General features: G+C 33.1%; 1 protein-coding gene across 1 annotated transcript in view; it reads left to right on the top strand.

Annotated features, from left to right (window-relative positions):
- The window catches only part of sif (guanine nucleotide exchange factor still life), a 303,831-nt gene that overhangs the window by 197,095 nt on the left and 84,466 nt on the right, over positions 1–22,270 (top strand). Inside the window, exon 6 of the mRNA XM_072539215.1 lies at positions 8,797–8,983. Within this exon, the coding sequence (XP_072395316.1) occupies positions 8,797–8,983 (187 nt within the window). The remainder of the gene's footprint in view (positions 1–8,796; positions 8,984–22,270) is intronic.

Below are 22,270 nucleotides of genomic sequence, written 5' to 3'. Positions count from 1 at the left end.
AAAATGAACAAACTTTTAACACGCGTAAATTTTAACAAAAACTTTCTAAAAATCAGTAATTTTTACAAATAATGACTGAACACAACTTGTTTTCCATAGCGGTCATGGCATACAAAATTGGCATGTTCCAAATACATAAATTTGTGGCATCTTTTACAAAAATATTTCGTAGATCTATTTTTCTTACGGTCGCAATATTTACATCTGCGTTTTTGGGAGATATATTTGGTTGTTGTTCTTCTTCTTAAAAACCACAAAATTCCCTAATTTTTAGTTTTAAACTGTTTGTTAGATGATTGAAGCCCTTGTGTGCAAATGATCTTGAAGTAACGTAAAACCTAGATCTCGTAAAAAGTTTCGTCTTACGATAGTCTTCTCTTCAGTATTACTTGCATAATGAACAACTTGGCTGATTCCAGCAACATTGAGACACGCATAAAAACAACCACTGGCCACCTTCTTGTAGTTCTTGCGCAATTATATGTTGCACATAACTTATCGATAGCATCCTGTCTTTGGTATCTCCGAATTTAGCATGTATTGTATCGTCAAAATGAATACTTCAAGCCAGAAGCCTAACTTTCTTCTTCTTTATACAATAAAAAACAAGAGTACAATTTTTTCTAAGAGCAAAAATACTTTATCTTTCAGGGCGATTTCTTTGTACAAACAATGGAGGCAATTCTCTTTATTAGAAAACGATCTACACTTTTAACTATATTATTCAACCTATATTCAGAGGAAATATTTAGTGAAGCCTTGGAAAATAGCGAACATGGAATCCTTTTAAATGGATAACGCCTAATCAACATCCGCTATGCAGATGACACCGTTATTTTTGCAGACAGTTTAAACAGTTTACAGCAACTAATAAACAAAGTAAATGATGTAAGTGAAAGATTTGGACTACAAGTAAACATATCAAAAACTAAATTTATGGTCATCGGCAAAAATAAAATTAGAGACGTCCAACTGCTTATCACTATACAGAAGAATCCTAAGGATGTCATGGATGGACAAGATAACCAACGAGACTGTACTACGAAGAATAAGGAAAGAAAGAGAAGTGATGTATACGATTAAAAGGAGAAAGTTAGAATATCTCGGACACATAATGAGAAACGGCACTGAATACAGATTACTGAAAATAATCCTTCAAGGCAAAGTATTCGGAAAGCGAGGAATTGGGAGAAGAAAAATATCATCGTTAAAAAACATGAGGAAATGGTTCTCCACAGCAACAACTAATCTATTTAAAGCATCAGTTAATAAAATAATTGTAGCCAGAATGATCGCCAATATTCGAAACGAATACTCACCAAAAGAAGGAGAAGAGTTCCTACAACGCATTGTCTATAATTTGCCAATAGCTTTTCCACTAAGGTTATACTCATCAACCAATTTATCTAACGTAATATTTCTTCCTTAATTCAAAATTGGTTGAATATAAGTCGCTTACTAACAGAAGAAGCTGAAGTATCTACAATAACGGCCCTTCTTGCTGATACCCAACGTAAACTTCTAATTTCGCAAAATAGAACATCTTGGTATCGCTCAAAGCAAAAATTTTAATGCTATATTTGTTTGGCTTGCTGGGTATATATTGTAGAAAAGATCATCGCCCCCTAAAGTCCTTCAAATTTTTCGTCAATAGTTACGAATTCGGACAGGCTATACCCAGCTTTGCAATTGTCAACGAAAAACTGTCGAATTGCTGCTAGTTTATCTAACGTAATTTAACGTTTACGAATATTTATGGACTAAAGAACTAACTGGATAATAATAGAAAAAATAGCACACTCTTCTTGCATAATACAGTATGTCGTGATGTCGAATTAACTAAAATTTTATGTAGTCGTGTCTTGTACAAACCATACACACTTCAATAATAAACGCGATTTTTTTCCTAGAAACTCATAAATATTTTAAATGCACGGATCATATGCATTAAAACTGAGCATGAACCGAATCAGGAAAGTTTGAAGTTGACTTTCAGATACGTCTCGTTATAAACCAAAACTTGTTTAATAGTTAGTGATATCAAACCAGTAACTTTTCGGTCGAATTCAGATTATCTACGGCTTATGAAATGAAACTTACGGCACGGCCTTCCGGTAAGTAAGTATAAGCTTTTGAGAAAATATGAATTCTGCTTCCGCCCGTCAAATCCGAATTTCACTTTGACTATTCGAATGTCGGATGAATTTAAATTAGGAAAGAGATGGAGCTGGTAATTACATATTTGTTTAATTTTTAATTAGACTGCTTCCTGACTAGGTGCAGGGACAACATAGTGGAGGCACGTCACATGATACATAGGTGTCACAAAAAGATTGGTCATATCACGGCAATTAGCATTACCAATTGTACCAAGATTTTTAGTGATGAAAATAAATCGATTTGTCTTAATTTGCCTAAATGCAAAAGTGTATCCAGAAAAAGGTACGAGGGTTTAAAGTTACAAAATACAACCAATTTTTTTAATCTTGCTCCAAAACGGTTTAAAATTTTATTATGAAAATTTGTGTTGCGTGTTAGCATGCCATGACCAATAAAACCGAAGTAGGTAGCATAATTGTTTTTTAAATTTTTTTAGAGTTTAGGGGATCTCCAAACCTTCCCTCCTACCTTACTTTTTTGTAGTAAAATATTGGATTAAAAACGGGACGTCGATGAAATGAAATACTTATTTTACCACTTTTTTGCTTCTTTTTACCAACTTTTTTGGTATTTGTTTGTAAAATCAATAATTTAGAAGATACAGCCACTTTTTTAACTGTCCTGGTAAAATGATGAAAATGAAAATGAAAACTGATGAGACTGGTGAAGTTTCCCGTCAGTCGTGATATAAATACCAGGCAATATTATCTTTATAAGTGTCATAGAAACGATATCCATTAAGTCAAGGATAACCATAATCAGTTATGGTTATCCGTGGTGAAGTCGAGTGCACTAATTTTAGTGTGTGCACATTAGGAATGATGTATCTGTTAAAAGACAATAGTGCGAGATGATTTTCCTGTGGAAAATCAAGAACAATACTCTCATAGAGAGGGGGAGCCATCTCAGAATTAGCGCTTGCCGAGGTCAGTGAGGGCCTTATAATAAACGGTGAGCCACTTAATAACATAAGATATGCTGACGACACCGTCCTTCTGGAAGGAACACTAGAAGAACTGCAACACCTTGCTGAAGAACTAAATATATATTGCAACGATTATGGACTAAAAATAAACTTGAAGAAAACCAAGTTCATGGTATTTACAAAAGCACAAAACATCAAAGTTAAGCTAGTACTAGATAATACAGAAATTGAACAAATATCTTCGTACCAATACCTTGGAGCATGGATCACAGAAGATACTGATCAGACAAAAGAAATAAGATGCTGCATTGAAATTGCACGGTCAACTTTTAATAGAATGAGAAAACTTGTTTCTAATCGCGATATCAATATATCGCTCCGAATAAGAATGCTTCGATGTTATATTTTCTTTACCCTTTTGTATGGGATTGAAGCTGAGATACTTAAAAAATCCAATACTAAAAACCTTGAAGCATTCGAAATGTGGTGTTACCGACGTATTTTGAAAAAATCATGGATGGATCGCAAAACAAACGAACAAGTTCTCTAACAACTAGGAAAACAATGAAGTTTTAAATTCCATACAAATCAGGAAATTGGAATACTTGGGGCACATCATGAGAGATGAAAAATACGAACTACTAAGGAATATAATGCAGGGAAGAATCAAAGGCAGAAGAAACGTAGGAAGACGTAAAATCTCGTGGATACGCAATCTTCGTGAGTGGTTTGGAATCAGTTCAATTGAACTATTCAGGCCCGTAACCAACAAAATTATAATTGCCAGAATGATTTCCAATCTCCGATAGGAGCGGAACTTGAAGAAGAAGAAGAGAGGGGGAGAATAATACTCTCATATCAGCTTATACAAAGACAAAAGTACTTTCTGGAATACCAAGAGTTGATGCTAGATGCAATTCTCGATATAGATGGAGCATTTGACAATACTTTTTACGAAGCTAGCACTAGGATGATTAACCTAAAAGTAATACAAGCAAGGTGCCGGTGGATAAGTGTATATAACCAGAGGCTGGCAGAGTAACGACAGGCACTATGACCTGAACTATGTAGACGACGTAGTCGTTTTAGCCAGGCAAAGTTATTGATAGTCTGAGATAGAATGCAACAGGCTCTGACTGTAATTACAGAATGGACTTTAGAGGTCCATTAAAAGAACGAATTTAAAGAAATTAGCTTCTCTAAACCTGGTGAGTAAAGTAAAACATCTTGGAGTTATTAATAAATTCAAGACTTACTTGAAATTAGCACATAGAATCAATAACCAAGAAAGCAATGTCTACTTTGATGGTATCAAGATGACTCATGAAAAAATAGGTGATTAAAAAGCAGGTATGTTATATTAGAGGTCGACCCCCAACGAGATGGACAGATGACATAAAAAGAGTGACTACAAATTGGATTCAGATGGCGCAAAATCGGACTAAGTGAAAAAGCATGCGAGAGGAATATGTTCAGCAGTGGACGTTAGAGGCTAGTTGATGATGATGATGATGTTATATTAAAATTATAACATTGGTCTGTAGCTTTTTTGTGGCATCTTAATATATTTTACTGTTTTTTAAAACCAAGCTAATGATCATCAGCAAGGAAAACATAACTGGAGCAAATCTGTATGTAAACCAAATAAGAATTGAACGTGTCTCACAGTACAACTACTTGGGAACTATATTCAATGAGTGGTGGGACAATAGCCAAGAGATGAAATGTGCATTCTTGACTATAAAATCTGTATTCAAGAGCCATGACCTCACCCCAGAAACAAAAATAAGGTTCCTTAAATGTTACTTGTACTTAGTGTTTCTGTACGAAGTAGAAACGTGGACATTGAAGGCGGAAACTCTATCAAAACTTCAGGCTTTTGAGCTATGGTTATACGGAAGAATCCTGAAGATATTATGGACAGACAAAGTCACCAATGAAGAAGTACTACGGAGAATGAACACAACCACGGATTTGGTCAAAATCGTGAAGGGCCGTAAGCTGCAATACTCGGGACATATAAAAACCCCAGGAAAAAAACCTTATGATACTATCCCTCCTGCCCGGAACTACTAATTTATTTTATCCTTACAACTTCTTAAAATTGTAGAATGTTTTAAATTTTGCCGTTAAAATATAATCCAGTAACTTACCTCAAAAGTCTCATATAATCACGTGTCCGCGACTTCAACCCTTCTTAAGATAGAGCGCAAAGAGTGGGGGACCGCTTACCTGTGTATACGGTAACGCGAAGTCAGCCAGTAGGATTCAATAAATAATAAGTTATATAGTTAATTATTCACTTAAAATACTATTATTATCATTAAATTTTTATTATTTATTATTTAATAAACTATATTTATAGATATTAATTATAAAATATATATTTTTTATATAATATTTATTTTATTTTTAACAAACATACAATATTAAATAAAATACTGTTCATCCATATTACTACGAATATTATATCTCGAAATACAAATCTCTTGTACGGCGGTTGCTGTTTCTGCGAGGCTGTAGCAGATGCTCCTTTGTTATATATGACCTAACCGGTTTTTTTTTTAATATGACTTTCTACACACCGTGGCAAATGAGTTTTTGACTTCTATGTATATACGCACAATAGCGGTGGAGGGATATTTCACTTGATGATGGGAATGGTAGGGTAGAGCTATTTCTCTGCGTTAGTATTTCTTTACCGAAAAAAATTTATTTTATCGTTCAGTTGAAAACGACATCTTAGCATGGACTGACGTATAATTTTGAGTAAATATTTTTAATTGCAATGGCTGATTTGTGTTTTATTTGTAACAAGTTAATATCAGAAGGTGTCTCTGTGAGTGTTGTGTTGTGGCTTACAAACATTAAAAACTGCAAGTATTGAAAGAAATGACGGTCATATAAATTATTTAAATACTTTGACTTCTGTGATGGTGCATGTTGAGTGTCGAAAAGTGTACATAAGTAAACATTCAATTGCTGCATCGAAGCGACGTACAGAAGAGGATGAAACTTCAACTGCAGCAAGTCCACCTCGTAAAAAAGGAGAAGAAGTATTTGATATTAAAACATCTTGCTTGTTTTGTGGTCAAGTAGCTGATGAAGCCATAGAAAAAAAGAAAAAAGAAAAATATAAATACCCTCATTCTAAGAAACACATCTTATTTTTACACGCGTTTAGTGGATGTGATACGACTTCTGCGATTTATAGGAAAGGTAAAATATCGTTTATTAAAATGTTCGAAAAAAATCACCATTTTCATCAGTCACCTCAACTATTTCAACAAAAAAACTGCTCTATACAAGAATTATTTGAAAATGGAGTACGTATTTCTTTAGCAGCGTATAATGCTCTAACATCAGAAGACGATATAGACTCTTTTCGATACACCCAGTTCATCAAATCAACAAGACTCAACAAACCAGTGCAGTTATCAAGTCTTCCACCTTCAAGTGCAGCAGCTCGTCAGCATATCATTCGTTGTCTATTATCAGACCCAAATTTATTTGGGAAATGATTTAGAACCCCAAGAATTCGGCTGGGTAATGCAAAATAAATTTCTGGAACCAATTACAACATTATTACCGCCAGCACCAGAAGAACTGCTGAATACAATATTTTGCAATTGCAAGAAAGGTTGTGGTTCTAATTTCGGATGCAGGAAATCAGGATTGCAATGTACTTTAATTTGTGGGCAGTGTAATGGACAATCATGTCTAAACGCTTCATCAACTTCAGATGATTTCAATGAAGTGAATATGCACCTGATATTCATGAATATTTTTATTCTGATACTTTAATAAACGAGAATGATGATGATGAATCCGATACTGAGCAGTCAGAGAAAGAAGAAGAAGAAGGAGAAGAAGACGATGAAGAAGAAAATTATTACAAAAATATTAACCATACATAATAAAAGAATATATATTATATTTGTAACTGTAATAAATCGATTATTGGATTAATAAATAAATATATAAATTAAAAAAATAATAAATATGATTTTTTCAGTATTTAATTAAATATAAAAATGATTATTGTTGAATTCTGCACTTGATCGTAATTTATCGTCTATACAGCTGTTAAAAATATCATTAAAGTTCATTTGAAATATTTCATTTAATATTGTATGTTTGTTAAAAATAAAATAAATATTATATAAAAAATATATATTTTATAATTAATATCGATAAATATAGTTTATTAAATAATAAAAATTTAATGATAATAATAGTATTTTAAGTGAATAATTAACTATATAACTTATTATTTATTGAATCCTACTGGCTGACTTCGCGTTACCGTATACACAGGTAAGCGGTCCCCCACTCTTTGCGCTCTATCTTAAGAAGGGTTGAAGGTACATAAAAGTACCTAGGACAAGAATTGAAGAGAATTTTCCATTCTATAATTTTTTTTACCACCTTAAATGTCATAAAGTGTAAGGGAAACGAGATATTTGCAGAAAACTCATTTTCGTGACCTTTGACCTTAAATATCTTAAGTCGCGGACACGTGATTATATGAGACTTTTGAAGTAAGTTTTATACCATCAAAATAAAGACGTATGCAAATTTTCAGCTTATTATCTTTCATTCCGAGGTTGCATCCTTATTTTACCGGACTAATATTTGTTATTTTATGACTTATTATTAAGAATTTTCTAGACTAATGTTTATTGAAAACCATTAGACCCGTTTAGAGTTATTACTGGTTAGTACAAAGAACACCCCGTTAACATATATTTTGTACGTAAATATTGGTGATCCATTAAATATGGATTATAGTAGATTTATATTTAAATGTGAACGACACAAAAACTTGTCAGTTACAATGAAAACGAACCATGCATGTCAAATATAAATAATACATAACGGTAAATGGCCAATAATGTAAAAGCAATAAAAATTTTAAGCGGATTTTGATGTAAATCACGTAATATTAGGATATCAATAACATATTGCTATTTCCAAATAGATTTTTATCTGCCATGTAATATGGAATATGCTTTTTTATTATTTTTTGTAGCTACAACTTCGAATATACGAAGCTATTTATTAATCAACAATGATTTTTGGAAAAAAAATATTTCTCGTTTTGGAAATATTTAACACAAGGTTTTGTTTTCTTTAAATAATAAATTTTATCTGGCTCTCTGGCAGTGATAATTCATTCAGAAAGTGTGAAAAGCTAGATATATAGGTGTATGGTACTTTTTGGTAATAAAGCTTGAGGTGACATATCGAAAAATTTTGGAAATTGGATACTATGAGACGATAAATAATTTTTAATTCCTTCGTAAAATGGAAGATCTATTTAGTGGTTTTTTAATGTAATTTTGTTTGAAACACTCCCCAATGTTATTATAAAGAGAAGGATGTGACTATGATAGATCTCTTGAATACTTAAATAATAACAAAAGATGCGTTCTTCTGAATTTTAGGTAGTTGACCGATTAAACATATTCTCAAAGTGATTTAGAGTATATTGTAGATTTTTTGTATAGAAAATATAGTTTTTTCTTTTGAATATAAGACCAAATCGTCAGCAAAATTATGTTGGTTTGACAAGTTAGGGTAGATGTTCTAATATTTTGTTTATTGAAATCATAAAAAGTGTTGCATTAATGCCAGATTTTAAATTAATTAAATTTATTTATCAATTTAATATACTTCCAAAAATGTTATAGATTTTTTTTTCTTTTCAGCTTCACACACACGAGGTGGTAGAGGTTTGTGCGAAAATTCTTTACCAAGTGGAGTTATCGAGAAACACGTTGGAACAAATGTGGGGCTTCAGTGTTGAGGCAGAACTAGTTGAAAACGCTGATCGACAAGACGAATTATGTTGTTATGTTAGCAGAGTGGAAGATAAGAGCGTGGCTATGCAGAATGGTAAGTGTTGACTCTAATATTAATATGGTGATAGTCAATTCAACATAATATGTCAAACTTTATTCTGCTAACTTCATCTAACACCTTGTCAAAAATATAACTGTTGGTAGAGTCTGGAATATTTTCAGAAGATATTAAATTTATTAGTAAATATATAGGGCGCGGCACGTAAACGGTCAATTAGAAATATCTCGTGAATTAAAGGCAACTAAATCATGAAAATTAAAATTAGGGGGTTTTGAAGAGTGACCTATTTAATGAACATATTATTTTCATCTATTTTCTACTTCCGGTTATACCTGAAGTTGCTTATAACTTAGCATTTATTAATGGGACATCCTGTATATTTTTTAATTTTAGAAATATTCACATTATTCTGAACATTTTTTATTTATACTTTTATATACGTATTGTGAACCCTTTTTAAGTTATAATGGTTTTTATATGAAAATTGCACCTTTCTACCATGTATCTACCATGTTCAACATCCTATAATGTAATTTGAATAAAAGTTTAAATTTCTTAGAAACGTATTAACCACGGCATTATCGCTGACAGTGTAAAGTTGCCTTTTTCATTATGCAGAGTACTGTCATAAAACCGGCATCCTAAATTTTCGCCTAATTCCTTTTTTTTTAATGGGACTCCCTGTATGTGATTTATTATTTTAGAAAAATATGTTTTTCTCTATCGATCTGTATTAGTATTTCCTATATATATTCTTGCAGTTTTCAAATAAATTAACTTTACACATTTTTTTCACAAGAAATTTTTTTTTCATAGACTACTTTGTAATCTTTTACAACTTTCATATTGTAAGTTAAACATTGAACAATTAAAAATATGCTGTCAAAGAAAATAGGCACTAGCAGTTATTCTAGAAAATTAATGTAATAATTGTTCATAATGTTCATCATGCTCATCAACATCCAATCATTTATGAATTCTTTTAATCAGATTTTCATTAGTAGCTCTTGATATTGATTCTTTATCTATTTCGTTCGTTAAGAACTTGAGCGACTTTATTTATTGTAGCTTTCTTAATAGTGACAGGTTCAGAGAACACCTTATTTTTAATATGTCTCCAAATATAGCAATCTAACGGAGACAACGGGATCTTGGTGACCAGAGAAACGGATCTTTATTAGCTATTCGTCTATCGCTAAATATTTAATCAAGCAATGTGCCAACTCCTCGAATATTGTGATCTGGTGCTCCACCTTGTTGAAACCAAGCCGTATTATTATCTAAAGCATGCAGTGCTGGTACAATTACTTGCCGTGAAATGTTGCAGTAACGCTCTTATTAACGGATTTTGTTGATATGCTTTATTTATCCTTATTAGAAAATGAATAGTAAAGGACAGTTTCTTAATTTAGATTAAAAAGTCTACGTGATACATATCTCGGGTGAAATCTTTTTTTTTTTTTTAACTATTAAAGAGTTTTCTGAAAAGTTTTAACTCCAACAAAGGGTCGGGTTCTAACACTCGTACCACAATCAAATTTTTTATTCTGTTTGTTTATGTAGTCCAGTAAACAACGTACAAATATGCCAAAACTGCCTCACAATGCTGAAGATTCGTCTCTAGGGTCCTTATTGTAGTTATTGAGATCTAACTGGATGAAAAACAGATTTCGTAACGAGAAACAACTCTTTGGTGGTTCCTTTTATATTTATATTTATTAAATTAGATCACTTAGTCCCCTTCTAGGTCATTTCTTTTTGTTTTTGTGTTCATTGCGTCTTGCATCCTTCCTCCTACATTCTGCCACTGATTAGTTATATTCTGCCGCCGATTCGTTGCATCCTACTGCTGTATATTTAATACCTCCTATAACCAATTACATTCTGCAGATGATTAGTTATATTCTAATATTCATCAGATCATAATTGACATTGTCTCTTTAAGGTATAATTGATTGTGCAACTTTATTAATTTATCTGCATATATGTCTTGTATATATGTCGTATTGTTGTTGCTTAACGCTTTATATAATTAAAGTCATCATTATTTTGTTCCTGTCTAGTATCCATCTGTATATTTCCCCTAATATTTTTGTCTTGTTTTCTTTCTATTGTCGTATTTACTAGGTTTTAGTATTCGTTAAAAAATATGGTGTCCGAAATTGTCTGCTTTTACGTGTCCCCTTGTTTACCTTACTCGCAAATCTCTTGTAATCTAGCTCTGTCGAACCTGACCAAGACATCTCTACCAGACTGTCTACCAGAAGTCCGGACCCTAGTATCCGTATTTATGTGGCCGTGTTGCCAATGATCAGAGCATTTTCCTTATTCCATAAGGTACACTTCTCTTCAGCCCAACCATGGTAGCTATTTCCATTGTAACTATCGTTAAACGAATGAATTATTTTTTCTGTTATATTTACACATTTAGCAGTATCATTGAAGGTTTTTATGTGAGTTGTATGTCCAACCTTTCACAACTACATGTATCCATTTGTGGTCTCTCAAATAAAAAATTATAATTCTGCTTGAACACCTTATTTTTAAATTTATATTTAGCTGTCAAACTAGGATATATCATTACAAACATTTTATGAGTAATTTTCACATTTAGTTTTTTTTTATTTAGAAAAAAACATATAATCCACATCAACCACGCAGGGTTATTAGTGGAGTAACGTACACAAGAGTTCATTTTATTTACATTAAATAAATGTATATAAACGTAAATCTTTTAAATAATTTATTACATGGTCAGTGTTTATGGTTAAAGTGGTTTTGATGTCATCTGAGATTCCATATTTTCTTCTTGTTTCTTAGTGGTACTGGCAGTCAATCAGAATATGCTTCACCGTCAATGGGAGAGAAGAGTTTCTGCAGGTTGGAGAAGATTCTTTGTTGATTAGGAATTTATGGGTCAGTGCAGTGTGTCCAATTCTTAGTCGGTTAGTTATTACTTGGTCCCTTCTATTGAATGGATTATTCGAGATGGTCTTCACAAGGGGATAAATCTCATATAGTTTGGTTCCTGAATCTTTCCAGTAGTCTTGCCATATGTTCATACAGTGGTCTTTAATTAGGTTTTTAAGATCGGAGTATGGGTAATTTCTTGATTTGGTTATGTATTGTGAGTTTATTCAACTTGTGTTTGCTAGATTGTCAATTTCCAGCTATTCCTACATGCGATGGTACCCAGATAAATGCTACTTCTTTTCGAGTTGATTGAATTATATTTATCTAATTTTTTATAGCCTGAAATATTGGATTTGTAGGGTATATTTGTTTATATACATTTATTCTCACTACGCGTTTTGAAGAAAATTAAGGCTTCCAAAATGGCTGTGGTCTCGCCTGTGAGGATGCAGCAGTTTGTAGGTATGGATATAGTGTGAGTAGTGTATTTACAGTAGTATGCAGCAGCGTGTCCGTCATGAGCTTTAGAGGCGGCATCACTGAAAATTTGTAGATAATTAGAATAATGAGATGTCACTTCGGAGTACAAGTGTTTAATGAAAATCATCCCTTGATTATCCCTCAACTAGTGATGATTCGTCAGTTTCGTCAGCTGAAGAAGGGTTAGGGTTTATTTTTTTCTCTAGTCGGGTGATATTATTTCTTAACCTAGAATTTTGTGTGTAACAATAAATAAAATTAAGGATCTGAATAAGTTCCTCTGGTTCATTGAAGTAATCTTTAAAAGTTAATTCAGGGTTATGAGAGTTTAAAACATTTTCCATAAAATCACATATTTCATTGAAATTTAGTATAAATGGAGGTCATCTATTTTCGATTTTGTCTTTGATGGATTCTAGGGAGTGAATGACATCTTCGCGGGTGGTTTTGGAAGAGGTTTTGAGTTTCTTTTTTGGTTTATATTGTTTAGGGGTATTAAAAACGGAACAGTCGGTTTTTGGGTTTTCTTCGTTAATTTCAGGAGATGATATATTATGTTTTTTTATCTGTTTAGAATTGACTGCATTATTTAAGGTAATTGGTGTTTCTTGTATCGTAGTATTTTCAGTGTTAATTACAGCTGGTGCTGTTGTTTTGGAAGAAGAGGACGAAGTGTTTGGATTACCTTTAGACATGTTTTGGATGAGGTCGATTTCCGTAGTATTTTCAGTGTTATTTATAGCTGGTGATGTTGCTTTGGAAGAAGAAGACGAAGTGTTTGGATTATTTTTAGATATGTTTTGGATGAGGTCGGTTTCCGTAGATTGATATATTTTATCATTAGGTTCATTAGGTTTAGATAATGACGATGTTGTTTGAGTTGAATCTGAGAGGGGAGTTGAAGGGGTATCATTAGGTTCATGAGGTTTAGATAACGAGGATGTGGTTTGAGTTGAATCTAAAAGGGTAGTTGAATTAGTTTGGTTTAAAATGTAAGCGTATTCTGATTCTTGATGACCAATGGTTTTACATTTAGAGCAACTGAATTCGTCTATAAAGAGAAATACCCGGTAGGAAGTATTATCATGAGCTATGGTAAAAGAGTCAGGAATAGACATATTTTCCAAGGGTGTAATGAGTGATTGCCTTCTAAAGCTCAGAACATGACTATACTTACTTTCAGACATACCCACTCAAAGAAAAGTCATTTTGGATACAGTGTGAATACCAAGTTTTTGTAATTCTTGTTCAATTATTTCGTTCGGGATTGTAGGACATGCATTAGATATTAGAAGTCTCTGGGCTGGAGAAATTAATCTTCTTACTTCGACTTGACATCCATTTATTTCGATATATTTATAAGAATGTAGAAGAGCATCAACAGTGTTTTTTGAAGAGAGTGCATATCCTATTGTTAGCAATTCTGGAGGCAAAAAGTACGTTAATTGAACCCACTAGTGATCCAACAGCTACGACGTAATCATGGATTTTTGTACCTTGAATGCTGGAAATGACTATTGCTTGTTGTTTTGTTGGATGTTTAAAATAATTTACGACATCTGAGTAACTGTGTTTAGTGGAGTTGTGAGTAGTATTATTGTTGTATAAAGTCATTTTAATAATTTTCTTGATCAGAAGTTGAGCCGGTCCTGTGGCCGGTCCAAAAAACTGGTCAAGACCCAACTGGAATTTTTGTTATCTCTTTACGTAGGTATTATTTGGTTATTTTGTTATTGCTACAAAAATAGTACGAAAAGAAGTGCTACTCACTTGAGATAATATTGTCAGCACTAACTAATGCACTTAAATTTGTAGTAGAGGTATAAAATATTAAATTATGATTTGTTTTTACCATTTAAAATGACTATATTTCGGGACAGCTGATAACGTGGTAGATTTTATCGCTATCAGGGCCGAACTCCACATTTAGTTTATTTCTGAGAAAGGACTGAATATGTTCTAGAATTTTTATAATAGTAAAAACAGGCTTGGTAATAGCTGGTGTTCTTTTGTCCCTTAAGTATTTTAACGATTTACCAATAATTATCAAGTTACACATACGACGTACGCTGTTCTCTGTTATCTTGTGTAATTTCACAAAAGCTTCTTTATACACATCTTTTCTGAAGATACCACTTGCAACTTTTACCTTGTTCAATTTGGGGAACACTTTTCCTTTATAATTTATATATGTACTCTATATCTGGCATCCGAGCTTTTTTATTTATTTCACTCTTGAAAGTAACATTTTTTTACACCTTTTTTATTTCCTTCTTTTGATTCACGTACGTCAGTATCAATTTTCACAGAATTATTGATGAATTTAAATACTCCTAGTAACGTCAGCATTACGATTAGTGCGTGCCCTTACAGATCATTTACAAAACAACATATATTCTCGGATATATATGTGGTTTCCAAATGAATCGAATATTTCAGGAATGCTTTATATCACAAACTGAGAATTAGATTAGTGTAGTTTGTTCACGAAATTATAGCGGCTGGTACAAAATACCAGAAAGTGTTATGTGGACATAGTATTAAAAATAACCTGAAAATAGGAATCGCCAAATGTTACACCTTTTCATTGTCTGAAGTTGAAAGCTGGACGCTCACTAGATCGCAACTTAAAATAAACTGTATCGAAGATGGCTACGTATAAGCTGAATTGACAGAGTGATAAATGCAGAGCTACTGCAACGTTTAGAAAAAAACCGAAAGTAGTAAAAACAATAAAAATACGAAAATTGGTGTATTTTGCCCATGGCATATGGCACCCAAATCATTATGGAGTCCTCAACAGTATTGTATGTATGTACAGCGTTAACAGGCCTTTTAAACCCATCGCTGGATGGATAATTTCCATCGTTTTCTGTTCTTAGCTATCAGCTTCCAATCTCTGATTCCCATCTCTCTGACATCTTCCGTCACTACATCTCTCCATTTCTTTCTTGGTATTTCTTTTTTTCCTCAGGTACTCTCCAAGCAATATTCTTAACTAGTCTATTACCTTGCATTCTTTCTAGATGTCCGAGCCATTCTAGTCTACGTTTTTTTACCACTTTTGTAATTGTAGGGTTAGCATAAAAATGGTACACTTCTGCATTAGTTCGTCTTCTACATCCTCCCTCTACTACTTTTCCACCAAACATTCTGCGAAGTATTTTTCTTTCCCATGCTTCCTATCTGTTTTGTATCGTTGTGTTCATAGTTCATGTCTCAGCAGCGTAGCGTATAGCATTGTGGATCTAATTATAGTTTTGTATACTCTTATTTTTATATTACGAGATATATCTTTGGCCTTAATTATTTTGCTCATGGCTCCAGCACACCTGTTGCTCTTGGTCAGTTTTAGATTGATTTCAGTTTCTTCCTTACATGTCTGATCAATAAGAGTAACTAAGTACATATATTCATCCACCTTCTCGAATTCTACAACTGATCCATCCTCCATCTCCAATTTAAAGGATCCTCTGGTATTTATTTCTTTTTTTGGTCGAGATTTCCATGTACTTCGATTTATTAATATTAACTTTCAGTCTCATTTTAGGGCTTTCCCGAATCGGTCTTTTCGCTATATTTGCCAGTTCTTTTCCATTTCTTGCAATCATAACCACATCATCATCATATGCTAAGCATTGGTGCTCCTTGTATAAAATAGTGCCAGATCTATTTATCCCACTAACCCTTACACTTTTTTCTAGAACTATATTGAATAGCAATGTAGACAACGGGTCTCCTTGGCGAACACCTTTTGTCACTTCGAATTCTTCTGAGACTGTACCGTTGCATTTCATAGCACAAATGGTTTATCTAGTTGTCATTTTTACCAATCTTACTATTTTTGCTGGCACTTAAAATTCTTTCAGGGTTTCTATTAATTTGTTTCTGTCTATTGTATCGTTGGCGGCTTTGTAATCAATGAAAAATACTTGTGCCGAAATGTTGTATTTATAGCAATTGATCAGGATTTGTTTTAGCATAAAAATTTGATCGGTTCTCCTAGATTCTTCTCTACATATATCTCTAATCGTTTTTTAATTCGTATGGCGAGCACTTTATATATTACCTCTAATAAGGATATTCCTGTATAGTTTGCGCATTCAGTTGTCTTTTTGTGTATAGAAATTATAATCGACAATCCATTCTTAAGGCAGTTCTCCGACATCCCACACTTCTAGTATTAGCTCACTAATTTGGTTTATTAAAGCTTCTCCTACATATTTTAAGTTCTCTATCACAGTACCGCTCTCCCCGGGGCTTTTTTTATTTTTCATATATTTTATTATTACTTCAATTAATGGGCTTTTGGTTAAGGAACATTATAATTTTCTTTAGTAGTCACTCCGTCATTTAGCATCTTTTTGAAATATTCTTTCCACCTTTCACATATTTGGTCTTCGTTCACTATCAGGTTTCCTTGAGTATCTTTTACATTCATTTTTCTTGCCTGATATCCAGTTTTTATATATTTTACTTCTTTGAGTAATTTTTTTTTTATTTTTCTTGTAATTTTCTTCAATATGCTTTACTTTATCATCCATACACTTTCGTTTCCGCTCCCTTAAGATTTTCTTTACTTTTTTTTACTGTCCTACATTCATCATCGAACCAGTGGTTTTTTCTAAATCTTTTTGTCTTGGTATATTCTTCAATGTTGCTTCCTTTATAGTGTTTTGTCATTTTTAAGAAATTTTGTTGTATGTTACTCACAGTAGTATTATCTTCTGTGGCGTAGGTTTCTTGTATATTCTTTTGATAATTCTGCACTACCTCAAATTTTCGCTGTTTTCCAGAATTAAATTTATGTTGCACTTTTTTTCCATTTATGTTTTTAAATAATAAATAAATAAAGAAATCTTTACTACAATCAGACCGCTTGTGTTAAGGTGGACCAAGAGGTTTCAGCTAAAGTTTCTATTAAGCGTGGTGTCGGACAGGGATGTGTTATGTCACCGATGTTGTTTAATGCCTACACTGAACCAGTTTTTGAAATAGCGTTAAATAATCGCCGCGAAGGTGTTAAGATCGGTGGTAAAATTATTAACAACATCAGATACGCCGCTGACACCGCAATAATGGCAGAGAGTCTAGAAGATCTTCAAACCCTGTTGAATGCTGTAAACAGCGAATGCACTGAAAAGGGGTTAACAATCAACGCAAAAAAACAAAATGGATGGTGGTCGGAAAAATTAATATCGAAGACTCAGTACTAAGATTAGACAACAAAATCCTGGAACGGGTGGAACACTTTAGATATCTGGGTAGCTGGATTGACTGTAGGGTTGAAAGTGACGAGGAAATTTCGACCAGAATAGAACTCGCACGGAAAAACTTTATTAACTGGCGTTCTGTATTATGCAGTAGAAGCCTGTCGTTGACCACACGTCTAAGAGTATTGAAGTGCTACGTCTGGTCCACTTTGTTCTATGGATGTGAAACCTGGACAACAAAAATAAAAAATCTTAACAAATTAGAAGCGTTTGAGTTATGGTGTTACCGTCGCATGCTCAGAATACCGTGGACAGCACACATATCTAACGAACGCGTGCTAGAGACCGTGCACAAAGAGCGAGAATTGACCAACATCATCAAAATGAGAAAGGTCCAATATTTTGGTCATATAATGAGAGGAAATAAATATAGCTTACTCCGGTTAATCATTCAGGGCAAAATCGAAGGACAACGTTGGATCGGAAGAAAACAACTGTCCTGGCTGCGTAACATTAGACAATGGACAGGTCGAACGGTTCATCAACTGTTTCATATAGCTGCCGACCGAGAATCATTTCATCAGCTTGTCAATATAACGATAGCCAAAGCTTGAATACAAGCACGGCACACAAAGAAGAAGAAGATGCTTTTAAATTATTGCTTCTCTCATATTAACTCTAACCAAAAAATGATCTGCCTCTCTGCACGTTTTCATATTTTTTTATTAAATTGGATAATTTCTCTTGTATTAAGATGTGGTCTATTTGATTAGTTTCATTTGATCCCGGAATTTTCCACGTTCTTTTATATTTTTTTTTCTCCTGTAATGCGTACTCATTATTTTCATCCCGTTTTCAATTGCGAATGTAATCAATCTTTGGCCATTATCATTTGTATTCATATGTTTACTTTTATCACTTGTTATATTTTTAAAATATCCTCTCTTCCGACCTTTGCATTGGTGTCATCTATAATAATTTTATAATCTTGTCTGGGCATTTCTTCAGACAATGACACTAATTCTTCATAAAATTCTTATTTCACTTCTTCTCTTATTTCTTCTGTTGAAGCATGTATATTTATCAGCGATGTCATGTTATCTTATTATCGTTTTACCTGCTTCACGTCTTCATGTACCAGAAAACCCACTCCAATATTCCTATTATTGCCTCCACTTGTATAAAACGTATATAATCTTTTCAATGTTGTTTCCAGTCAAATGTGTTTCTTGTATTGGTATAATGTGTATTTTCCTCCATAGTATTATTCATAGATTGTCATCATTTAAGATGTCTACCTCACCTTCATCGACTACGAGAAGGCATTTGACAATGTTAAACATGATATCATGATGGAACTACTACATAGGGCCAACATTGACCAGAAGAAGATCAGAATTATTCAGAATCTATACTGGAACCAAATGGCAAAGGTGAGGATTGATCAAGACCAATATACGGATGAATTTGAAATCCGGAAAGCTGTCCGCCAAGGCTGCATACTCTCTCCGATGCTTTTTAATTTATACGTTGAAAATATATTTGCGGAAGCATTAGAAGACACGAAATTAGGCATTAAGGTGAATGGCATACCAATTAGCAACCTACGCTATGCGGACGACACAGTGATTATAACTGATAATTTGGAAGATCAGCAGTTATTACTTGATAGGGTGAATAGCATAGGTAAAAATTATGGCCTCAAAATCAACATTTTGAAAACGAAATATATGGTCATTAGCAGAAACCCTCCAGAAAACCCGATAATATGCATAGGTGACGATCGCATAAAACGCGTGAAAACTTTTAAATACCTTGGCACCACAATCAATGACCAATCGGATCCACAACAAGAGATAAAAACCCGAATACAAATGGCAAGACAAGCTTTTGAGAAATTCAGACCGCTCCTATGTAATCAAAACCTAAATTTCGAAATACGCTACAGAATGGTCAAGTGCTACATATGGTCCATCTTGCTTTATGGCATGGAAACGTGGACTTTGAAAAAAACATCTATCAACAAACTTGAAGCATTTGAAATGTGGTCATTGAGAAGAATGATGCGCATACCTTGGGTAGATAGGGTTCGAAACGATGACGTCCTTAAGAGAGCCGGCGTGAAAAGAGAACTCTTTGAATTAATTAAAAAACGCAAGATTGGTTACCTTGGGCACATATTGAGAGGAGCAAAATATGAAATACCAAAGTTAATCCTACAAGGGAAGATCGAAGGTAGGAGAGGAGCCGGCCGCAAACAATTATCCTGGTTAAGGAATGAAGAAAGAATGGACAGGAATACACAATACAAGCGAGCTGTGTCACGCCGCCAAGAACAGAATTCTAGTAATGAGATAGTCGCCTACGCACTTTGGTGTATGGCATGTTAAGAAGAAGTATTATTCAGGGCAAAATATGTGGAAAAAAGTGTCTCGGTCGAAGAAGAACATCATACCTTTGTAACCTACGTGAATAGTTTAATCAGTCTTCGTCGTCCCTACTCAGAGCTGCGGCCAATAAAATTATGATAGTCCATATGATAGCAAACGTTGAAAAGTGGACTTGTAAAGTATGATAATGTAAAGTTATTTTTGATAAAATGTGTATATATGTGGTTTTTAAAATGACAGATTCCTTTCCATTGAGAATAAAGCATATCTGGTGCTCATACCAAACGTGTTTAGTGTTTATATCTAGTTTGTTTGGTTTAGAGACGATTTTAAGTTTGTCAACAATTAAATAATATTTCTTTATCGGCTAATGAATTTTAAAACTCCACCCTCAAAACCCTAATGTTGGCCTGCAGTTTATTAGTATTTTATTACATTCAATTATAGACGCTTACTCCAGACGATAAAATGGCTGGTAATGTGGGAAGTTTAATAAAATGAGTATAAAATAATAAAATATGAGACAGCAAGTAACATTACGAAGATTTGTGTAACGATAGAAAATCGTCTTTTAAGCAAACGGCTTACACTTGCCAAGTAAAGTATTGCTACTTCTCTTCGAATCTGCGAATTATTTTAAAACATTGGTATTAGATGTAAGGTATGTTTTATTTTTTAGAAAATTTAATGCAAAATTAAATTTTTTGACACAATTTTAATTTATAAGATTAATTAGGAGATAGAATAAATTACAAGATTCCAAATAATTTTAAAATTAAATATTAATAAAAAAAATTGAAGATTTTGTTAAGAATACTGTCTTACAAAAATATCTTAATTCTTTATGGTATATTTGCTACAAATCGAAATTGTTGTATAGATTTATTTTCTGTGTTTTATTACGCTTTATTTATGTTTTTCTCATTATCTTCCTCTGTTTAACTTTTCTCTAGCTCTTTTTATCTCCCTACACTGCCTATGTCTTATTTATTTTTTTAGATGTCACATATTTTATATAAATAATCCATCACATTAACTAGCAATTTTAATACGAAGTTTGATTAATGGGTTTATATTTTGACACCTGATAAAAACTATCAGTTCTAAAAGCATACGCCTAAAAAGCCCCTATAGATGATAGTGACAACATACTATGGAACCAAATTGATTATATTATTATAAACCAAAAGTTCCGAAACCCCATGATATCGACTAAAGCTTAGCCAGGGGCAGATATAGCAAAAGACCATAATCTTATTTTAGCAGACAAAACTCAAACGCAACTCATATCCATCTTTTTGTTTTATTCTATGTTTTTTTCTTGTGTCTTCTAATTCTTTCACAATATTTACCCTAAGTTGTTTTGTATGAAGCATTTTTCTAGTTGTGTGTAGTTTTAGCTTGCATTTCTTTTTAGCAGCTGATGAGCTGACCGACAGTATGCTCCAGGTATAGCTTTTACGTTTATTAATGAGATTTTACATCTTTTTCTTACGAGTATGTAGTCGATATAATTGTGGTATTTTTTATTTGGACTAGTCCACATTGATAGCCTTCTTGGGTGGTGTTTATAAAGTGTAGGGTAAGGTTTCTTAATTTGGACCATTTTTCAAATATCTATTGTATTAGAAATGTTAATAAATATTTCAAATTTTTCAAATAATAATATCATAAATCTCATTTACTAAATCAGTGGCGGCCGGTCAGGGTCGTCAGGGTCGGCAGTGCCGACCCACACCTTTATAGATATTATAGTTTTTTTAATATTTAATTTAATCAGTATTTCAATAATTAATTGTGGCAGGTAATCAGTTGATGTCATTTGTTTTTGAGAAATAAAAAAATATCTGTGAGATAATAAAGACTAACTTTTATTCATGATTTTTAAAAGAATTCGACCAATTCGACCAGACTAAATTTTATTCATGGTTTTTAAAAGAATTCGTCCAATCTGAGCGTTAAGTGATCCCTGCGTAGACACTTTTCAAATTGATGATCCGATATCGGAGACATCCATCTGCCAGTGAATTCTTAAAAAGGCACGTTTTGAGTGTTCGGCAAGCCGATCCCAACCTTGACGATTTACTTGTAAAAATCAACGGAATATTAGTTGATTAGCAACCAAATATACATTTCTTTCCGTATGAACTTAATTACCAAGTACGGCAAATTTATATTTACCGATGCTTCATTGGGATTGGTGATTGGTCGCAAACTGTACATTGCCAGCGCGGGATGAAATGTTATTTCATATAAGAACGTAAGTGGTAAAGTGAAGTGATATTCAGTGCACGAACTAACCTTTCTTTCTGTGATTAATTTTT

This window comes from Diabrotica undecimpunctata, chromosome 7 (assembly GCF_040954645.1).
Source record: "Diabrotica undecimpunctata isolate CICGRU chromosome 7, icDiaUnde3, whole genome shotgun sequence".
Classification (NCBI taxonomy): Eukaryota; Metazoa; Arthropoda; class Insecta; order Coleoptera; family Chrysomelidae; genus Diabrotica; species Diabrotica undecimpunctata.
The sequence above is the reverse complement of the archived record's forward strand: the minus strand, read 5'-3'. Positions and strand labels throughout refer to the sequence as shown.